This window comes from Vigna umbellata, chromosome 6 (assembly GCF_029865625.1).
Source record: "Vigna umbellata cultivar VRB3 chromosome 6, Vumbellata_1.0, whole genome shotgun sequence".
NCBI classification, from domain to species: Eukaryota; Viridiplantae; Streptophyta; class Magnoliopsida; order Fabales; family Fabaceae; genus Vigna; species Vigna umbellata.
The window spans coordinates 28,991,169-29,000,667 of record NC_142170.1 but is presented as its reverse complement, the minus strand read 5'-3'; the positions used below and the strand labels follow the sequence as shown (position 1 = coordinate 29,000,667).

The following is a 9,499-nucleotide window of genomic DNA, read 5'->3' as shown; positions in this document are numbered from 1 at the left end:
TATATACACTGCTCCTTCATATTTCTAATAAAATCACCTGTTTGGTTTTTCTTTTCTTCTCTTAATTTGACACCAAATCGTTTTGAAGTATATGTTTGATGATGAATCATCAATCAAATTTTGTTACTACTCGCTACCAATAACCTCGAGTAAATAAAATATATACACTCATCTTGTAAAGGCATGTGGAGACTATGCTAATCATGGGTATAACCTCATACCAAGTTTACCACTTTCTATTAAACCAAGTTTAGATAAGGATATATTAAAAAAATTCGGATAACCTTTTAAACTTTAGTCAAAAAAATAGACAAAAGAGAAAGTTTATTATTATCTATTCTGAGAGGAATGTTCTACCTGAATTCTGTAAAACTCGGTCCTTCTAGAGAAATGGAAAACCAGAACGCGTTATAATTAAGTATATTTAATCATACTAGCCAGTCATAGATATATATATATTTTTTGGAGGTGTTGTTGACTATGCTTTTAAAATATATAACTGGGCATGTGTCAATTTCCATTGACTTGTTCCTTTCTTTTAGCAAATTACATTTTCATTCAAAGGAAGTTATTAATATACATAAAAATGATTTTCAATTATTCAAAGGTGACATGACAACAGATACTTAAGGATTAAACACACGAACCATAGCTGTTGGTGTAGTTTGAAAAGTTCCACGCCGTCGTTGTTGTCCATTTCTTTACTCAGCAATTTCCATTCCAACGTTTTGAATACGTTGTTCGATAAACCAAAACATGTGCCACTCTTTCCCTCGCAAGTCTTCTTCATATACTCTCTACCGATTGCCACTCACTTAGCTGTTTCCTAATTCAGATATTACGTCTCAGAAAATGAGTGGCGGTGGAGGAACAGCATAAGCAGCATCAAGTTGTGTTGATTTGATCGGAGTGAAAAGGTTTGTTTCAGTTGGTTTTTGAAAGTTTTACTCTGGAATGATATATTACCGTACATGGCTTCGCTTCTGAAAAATCTACGTCCCGGTGTGCCTTCAGTTCATGATGCTGGTGGTGATTTCAGCTATGAGTACTCTTTTGCTGAGGAATACAAAGGCCCTCCTCTTGGCTACTCCGTCCCAGAAGTTCTTCCTTTCAACCTTGACCACGTCCCGTTTGCGCCTGTTGCTCATTCTCCTCCTCACAACTTGTCCCTCCCAGTTATCCAACCCTTTAGAAAAACCAATGCAGAATTGGCTTCAAAAACTGCTTCTGTTTCTTCTGATCCACTGTCTCGCGAACAGGAGGATCATGATGATGATGATGACGACGACCCTTTAAACCCAAAACATGTTAAACGGCCCTCCGTGGTGACTTTTCGTAATCCTGAGACAAATGAGATAGTGGAGGATGAAGAGATTGTTGAACCTGCAGGTGGAGAAAGTAGTAGCAACAATAGTAAACGTGTGAGGCCGCATGCCGAGAGAGTTGGGAAGAAGGGTTCGTGCTATCGATGTCTTAAAGGGAGTCGTCTAACTGAGAGGGAGGTTTGCATTGTTTGCAGTGCAAAGTTTTGTCGCAACTGTGTGCTTAGAGTAATGGGGTCCATGCCTGAAGGCAGAAAATGTGTCACTTGCATTGGTCACAGAATTGATGAGAACAAGCGAGGGAGGCTTGGAAAACCTTCTCGGATGCTCAAGTACTTGTTGTCTAAGGGAGAAATGAAACAAATCATGAAGGATGAGATGTTTTGTGAAACAAATCAAATACCAGCAGAAGATGTTATTGTGAATGGAGAACCTCTTGACTGGGATCAGCTCACGCTGCTTTTGACCTGTTCAAACCCCCCAAAAGGATTGCAACCGGGTTTCTATTGGTATGATAAAGCATCTGGCTTTTGGGGAAAGGTGATCATCAACTCCAACCTTATTGATACTCTTTTTTGTTAGTTCAATCTGAGTGAAGCTTAATGAACTTGAACTTACCCTTTATGCTTTTCACAAGCAAAGCTCAAATATGGTGTACTGCTTGATCCTGCAGGAAGGTCAACGACCATGTCAAATTATTAGCCCACAGTTGGAAGTTGGGGGCCACTTGCAGAGAAATGCAAGCAATGGAAAGACAGAAGTAACTATAAATGGTCGAGAGATTACCAAAGAAGAGCTATGGATACTGAAGGTGGTTGTTGATCTGTGCACTTTCATAGTATACATTTTGAAACTGTTAAACTCAAGTGTCACTTTGTTTGATTGCAGTGGGCAAGAGTGCCATGTGATGGAACAACTGACTTTTGGGTGAGCCATGATGGATCATACATGGAAGTGGGACAGAAGAATGTGAAGGGGCATATATGGGAGAAGGTAACTGATGTTGTTTAGCTTTTCTTAAGCTATAAATCTCTTGTAAATGACTCTGGTATATGTGCATGTTTTTGACAGCCTACAGTGAAGTTTGCTTCTCTAATTCTATCCCTGCCAGTTCCTTGTAGTTCCTTAACTCCTTCTGGCGAAGGAGAAAGTGGAATTAGCAAACACAACATTGAACAGAAAATACTTTACAAATATTTACTTGTCGGTTCTGTCAATTCTGGAACATGTACGATATATAAACAGGTAATATGCTGCTGGAGGGAATTATTTTGTCATGACATTGTTTGGTATCTCTCTGACATCTGAATAACTGTCTGTAATTTTTATGTTGAAGGCTTGAGTTTTGTGACACTTAGACTGAACCATTTATATTGCAGGCCAGGCTTCTGTATGATGTTCCTTTCTCTGAAACCGAGCTTCACAACACTAAGCTGGTAATTCAAAGAAACTTGTATAGGTACCTCGGTATCATACTAGAGGCGCGAGAAATTTTTGAAGAGAGTTTGTATAAAAAAAGTAACGAACAACATGTTGGTGAATCAACTTCTTCTGGTAATTGCTTTTCTTTGAATATATAAAAAGATAACTGGGAGGTCTGCGCTGTCTGAATGAAGTGTTTATCCACATTTCATTGCAAACCTTTTCCTTTTGCATTCTTTTTTGAACATCATAAAGCAAAATGGCCTCATCCATGCAGTCTTTGACAACAAGATTAATGCTAATTTCCTCATTTGCTAAACAGAATGTTAAGGAGAAAAGTTATTGATGTTTAGTTTACAACAGGGACTACTGGAGAAATTATTGACACGACAACCTATTCCATTAGTCCAAGACTAAGAGCTTTCTCCGATTGGCTACTCCAATACATGATGTCTGGAAACTTGGATGAAATATTTCCAGCAGCTGCTCGTGAATATGCCCCACTGGTGGAGGAACTGTGGAGGGATGCAGCCATTCAGGCCACGTACAACAGGAGAAATGAAATAAAAAATCTGCCACAAACTGCTAGATATTTTCTTGAGCGGGTAAGAAAATGTTTAGCCCCCACAGATTCATCGTCATCGCATCATAATTCATTTCTACTTTCATAAAGTTCTGTTTTTTTTTCTACTCTGCTGCCATTCTCTATACTAGAGTTGTTACACAGTTCACAAGGTTAATAATGCTCTATTACAGAATAGAAAGTATTTATCTTGTCTTTTCTCCTCTTTCTAATCCCTCTTGAACTTCTTGAGTTAGTTTAAGTTTGATACAGGATTATGTAACACAAGATTATCTCAATCTCACAGATATCTGAATATTTCTTCGGATGCAGTCTGTTGAAATTTCCAGGATAGATTATGAACCCTTGGACATGGACATCTTGTATGCTGAAGGGATAACCTTAACCAATGGCCTTTCTTCCATGGAATTTTCATTTCCTGTGTCAGCTCATGAGGACTCATTGGACCCTGTTTATCGACATGATCCTTTACTCAGGTCACCTTTCATTTCATCAAGTTTACACAGATAACAATCTTCAGTTCTGTAGTTATTATGCACTTCATTTTTCAATTCCAAACCAAAACTAAGCTAGCTGATTATGCCACTCAAAGCATAAACCTTGTAATGGATAAAACAACTTACGGCACTGCGTTGAATCTTTGTTTGTGCTTGTAGGTATCAGCTCATCAGAGTACATCCAAAAAGCCTTGGAGAAAAGTGCAAGTGGTTAGACATGTTTGAAGACACTGATGTAGTCTTGTTCTCAGTGGCCTTAACTGACTATGATGAGTACACGGTAGACAGTAAAGGAGCTGTTACCAACAAAATTTTAGCAGCCAGACATCTCTTTCAAAATATCATCACTCATAGAGTCTTCAGCAACAAGAAATTTCTTCTCATATTGACCAAGTTTGATCTGTTTGAGGAAAAGATTGAACAGGTTCCTCTAACACAATGTGAATGGTTTTTGGACTTCGATCCAGTTATTAGCCACAATCATAAAACCGCCAGTATTAGCAAACGTAGCAACCATCCTCCACTGGCTCAACGTGCTTTTCAATACATTGGTATGAAGTTCAAGAGCTGGTTCAATTCTCTAACTGGTCGAAAGCTGTTTGTTTCACTGGTTTCTGGATTGGAACCTTCTACTGTTGATGAAGCTCTTAGATATGCCAGAGAGGTTATGGTGTGGCAAAAATGGGACCCCTCTTTGAGAAATGAGAAGTCTGAGATAACATCCACAACTTTTGAGGCCAGCTCTGAAGAAAAATATAATAACTATAATCAACCCTAGAAAATTCTCTAGTTTTTTCCTCACATTTTGGAACCAGTCAATAGTACTGGATTAACATTGTTGTCACCACCATATAATAAGTAGTCTCTTCCAGATATGCTCTGTAAATGTGACTTTAGAATGACAATTTCATGTATGATATAATAAATCAAAATTACATTCATTCATGTTTGATTAGAAATAAACAAAATCCATATACTTTTATGTGAGATTTATTCTGTATAAATTATTACAAAGTCTAAGATAAAACCATTCAAACACAATTCACTTCACTTTAAATATAATTTTAACTAAAATTGATTTTGTAAAATCAAAGTCACTCAATATTTAAGTTTGCCAAACATTAGTTACATGTTAACTTTTTGACAAATATACCAAATCGTTTCAAGTAATACAGTGAATAAGTAAAAATATCCTTCTCCCAAAGGACTTGTGCAACACATGACAATTCTTCCTTTTATAGCTCAATTAGACATCAAAATGTATAAAACAATACAAGAAACTATTTTTGGTATTTTATCAAACAGTTGGTATGTAAGGAATTATATTTAAAAGAAACTTTGTTGGAATTAGGTTCATGAATCATATGAAGATAAAACTCTGTACAATATATCATTATTTCATTCAAACATTCACATCAAGGCATACTAGTCCTAATCCCTTATCAACTAGTTCTAAATTAATATATCAAACTGTTAATCCCTTAATCAATTTAACATACAATTTGCATTAAGTCCGATGCTAAGAATGACCAAGTTATTGAGTTTATTCTTAGATCCCAAATCACTTAGGTGCTCTATCTATGTCCATGTTCAAAGTTACTTTCCAGTAATTAAAAACATTCAAATAATATTATATTTCTATACAATGATAGTAAATTCAAGAAAGAACATATGAACGAACAACTATATATTGAACAGGAAAATTACATAAGAGTGAGTTCATTACATCAATTCCAATGAAAAAAAAATTTAACTACTCTAGTCATCTAGAACGTACACATTTGAAGCAATCCCTTGCAACAATGATGTCTTGATGCCTTGAAGTAGTCTCCTGAAAGTTTCATAAATATTTTCGTTTCTTTCTTTGTTCGAGCATTTTTTTCTTTCTGTCTGTCTCGAACTTAAAAATCAATTCTGATTTAATTAATTTGCTCAGCGCACAAGTATGCGTGCGCTCTACGAAATTTCAAATTGATGCTTCTTTAACTGGTGTTATTCACTTAGCGTACAGGTGATGGTGTGTTATCCGAATTTCTTCTGCTAGCTCTACGAATTTTGGTTTGCATTCAGCGAAAATTGACTGACAGAATCTAAATAATACACCCTTTCTTGTATAATATTTTATCTAACAATCTATTCCTATTACAACTTTTCACTGAAGAACAACATAAACAATTACAAGATTGAGCTCATTTATAAGTATAAAAAGAATTCTTTTTCACACTTTTCAGAATATTTTTCATTGCTGACCCAAAAAATCTTGCTTTTACTATGCTGAAATATATTTCGCTATCACCTTTTGATATTATGATACAAATTGTTAAATATCACCCTTTATAGTGCACATTGTTGAATGGAGGTTTGTGACAAAAATCAGAACTAAAGCTTTGTGACAAAAATCAGAACTAAAGCTTTGTGACAAAAATCAATGAACTGGGTTGAGGTGAGTATAACCTTTTTGTCACGTACTGACCCTGATATTTTTTAGGCTTGAAAAATATCCTGGAAAGAAAGGTGCTCCAAACTTTTATGCGAATAAAAAAATGAAAATTAGCAGAAGATTCGGATATTTTTTGTTCATAAAAGCAAGAACAGACAATTTAACCAACAATCTCACCAAAAGGCACCCCTTTATGAGAAAGAGAAAGTCATTTCTGTTTACCTTTTCCTGTAAAGTATCATAAAATCAAGGTTTTATTGATTTTAACTGTACTAATTACGTTGCATAAGCACCAATAATGCACTGATTTTAACTTTTCTACAAGATGAAATCCACCGACACATCTAAAGAGATTATAATTGCATATTTACATATATCGAGTCAACAAAACTAAAACAGAAGAACTGAAGTATATAATCAAACATGAAATTAAACTCAAAAAAACTGGTATACCAAATACCATGTTTGATTATATCAGAACTTATGTACAATAGTTCATTACACTTCCATTACATAACTCGCAGGCTAAGAACTGAGATAGACAACTAGAAATGGAATATACAAAACATATTGATTCTGCTATTGCTCATTCCTTAAAATCAGCAAGAACATCCTTAATGAAAAACATATCACCAAGGCACAAATCGATCCATAAGCAAACACATGGTTGCCTCTGACATGGTTCCACTGTTGTCTCTGGTAACTGCAGTGTTCTTCTTCTGTGCTTCCTTTTCTTCCTGTTCCCTTTCTGATCCTTCTTTGGCTTTGGACAAGAAAGGCTTGCGTGAAAGTACTTTTTCTCTCAGCTTTGCAAGCTCCCCAACCCACACCTCTACAACAGCAGACATTTTCTTCAGCAACTGCAAACCAGTGAGGTAAAAGACTCTGTTTTGTTGATTTTGCTTTGAGCTTTTGCTTTGTGTTTTTGCATGAAGATGGATGGTGAAGAGAGTGTGGTTTATATAGGAAGAAAGTAGAAAGGGTATGTGAAAAGGTAGAAGCTTTTGGAGCACCTTGGATTCAGTAGTGGCACACAGGACTCAGTCAATTCAATTGGATATACTTCAAAACTTTCTGATATTCGGTGGGAGAAATCTATTGGCTATATTAATATTTTTCTCTGGTTTTGGCCCACTGGCTCCATGAATTTATGGAAGTACATGATTATGATAGTACCATGTTTTGAATTCAAGGATAAGATGAGTTTGAGCATTCAATTATTGCTTTTCCTTTTTCTTATCAAACCCAAAATATTATAAATTTCAATATGAAAATAACTATCTACATTTATTAAGAAAACTACTTGTTAATACCTTTTTATTGTATTAATTTTTTAAAAAATATTTAAAGCATAAATTAGTTAAGATATGTTTCGAACCTGGTTTACTTTTCAATCATCATTTTTTTATTATTAAAAGTATTCTCTTTGTTTTTCATAGGAATTGGAAAGCTATCAATCTGTATATAATTCAGAATAATTATTATTTGAATAATAAACCAAATATTAATGATGATATGTATGACTTATATGATACATGCATGACATTGGCGGGCTCCATCATGAATGACGTTTGCCGACTACTCATCACTTTTTATGACTTATAATTCAATTATACTATGAACGAAAGCAACCTCACTGTACAATACTTGTCTATAGTTATTATAAAATAAAAATAGGTTTTCACTGTATTAATCTCACTTTATTAAAATTTATTATTCATTGACTGTGATAAATGTTGCTAAAAAATGAACTTATTTTTTAATTGGGTTATAAGAAATTTAATTTGCATTATTGTATAGTTAGCATAAATACTAGTACTTTGATATTTATGTGTCCGCTTGTCAATTACGCTAAGATAATATAATTATAAAATATAAATACTTTGTAAAAAACAGTGTTTTTTTAAAGGATAATGTATGAATGAAAATAATTACATATTTCCACATTTTTAATTGTTTAACGTATGCTGTGGTTAATTTTTTATTTGAGAGACTGTAAAATTGTTTTTAAGTTTGAGAGATTGTGAAATTGTTTTTAAATTAAGAGATTATATGGTTTCCCATTTTTATTTTTATTAAATAATGGAAATATATTTATCCGATGGTTAAAGATAAAAGAGCTTAATATACGAAAACAAATTATTATAAAAGATAAAAGAGTTTTTGGGGAGGACTCAACTTTTCCAAGAAAGGTCCAACAAAATTTCTCACTGGGCTTTCTTATTGAGCCATTATTGGACTTATCACAAGACTTATAGGCTTTTTCTTCTTGTAGCTCCATAATTTTTAAAAGTGGCTTCTCGATTAATTGATCTAGAAATATTCTAAAAAGAGTTTTTCGTAACATATATAATTAAGAATAAGTTTTATAGAATTAGTTTTCTAGAACACATTTTGTTTTGGAATTAGTTTTTGAGAATGAACTCTCTCTCTTAACCAATCTAGCACTATTTTAATGTAATATTTTAAAATTTATATTTGGTTATTTGATTTATTGAAATAATTAAATTTGAATTACATAAATGACTATAACAATGGCAACAATGTGACGTTAATTTAGGAGTAGTAAAGCAAACAAACCTAATTCGTTTTCGTCCACATGTCGTTGGTATGTAAAAAAAGGTTTAATAATTTTTTGTGACTTTTTTCACATAGGCTTCTATTTTATTTTTTTTTTGGTCTCAAATAAGACTCTTAAGGTCTCAAGCATCTTATGGCATTTCTTAATCCTTTAACACTTTTCTTTAGCTTATTTAAATGTTTGAACTAGTATCTTTTTCAACTTATCCAAAGTCTCTTAGCATAATTTTAGAGTTGTGACTGCCATCAAAATTCTTGTATATTGTCTTTTATCATCGTCCCAATACCAAAATCAACTTGCAATATTAAGTTAGTGAGAAAAAGAAAAACTAGATTGATCAGATATGAAGTATATTAAAACTGAAATTATTCTCTAGTGCTTTGCTTATATAAAGCGTGAGATTATACATAGCTCATACTTATTTCCCTCTCAAGCCTAGCATAGTTTAGTTTACAATATATTTATTTTAGTTAACGTAGTTTTTTTAACAATTTTTGTTTTATAATTTCTAGCAAATAGTTTTCTTTTTCTTTTTAACGAGTTAGTATAGTTTATAGCAAATCGGTTTGGTTCGACTCGGCTCGGTACGGTTTGGTTGGTTCCGTTCGATTCGATTTTGTTCTGCTCGGCTCGGCTTGTTCGGCTGGGCTCGGC

At 33.8% G+C, this 9,499-nt stretch overlaps 2 protein-coding genes across 2 annotated transcripts; one reads left to right on the top strand and one right to left on the bottom strand.

The window, feature by feature from the left end:
- Nucleotides 1-471: 471 nt before the first annotated feature.
- LOC124825104 (extra-large guanine nucleotide-binding protein 1-like) lies at nt 472-4,811 on the top strand. Its single transcript, XM_088093052.1, has 8 exons — nt 472-1,862; nt 1,996-2,133; nt 2,211-2,315; nt 2,394-2,567; nt 2,702-2,876; nt 3,108-3,349; nt 3,640-3,803; nt 3,984-4,811. The coding sequence occupies exons 1-8, from the start codon at nt 972-974 to the stop codon at nt 4,600-4,602; spliced, it is 2,508 nt and encodes an 835-aa protein (XP_087949178.1). The 5' UTR covers nt 472-971; the 3' UTR covers nt 4,603-4,811.
- Nucleotides 4,812-6,693: 1,882 nt separating this feature from the next.
- Nucleotides 6,694-7,322, bottom strand: LOC148197165 (uncharacterized). Its single transcript, XM_088092549.1, has one exon. The coding sequence runs from the start codon at nt 7,110-7,112 to the stop codon at nt 6,894-6,896; it is 219 nt and encodes a 72-aa protein (XP_087948675.1). The 5' UTR covers nt 7,113-7,322; the 3' UTR covers nt 6,694-6,893.
- Nucleotides 7,323-9,499: the final 2,177 nt, after the last annotated feature.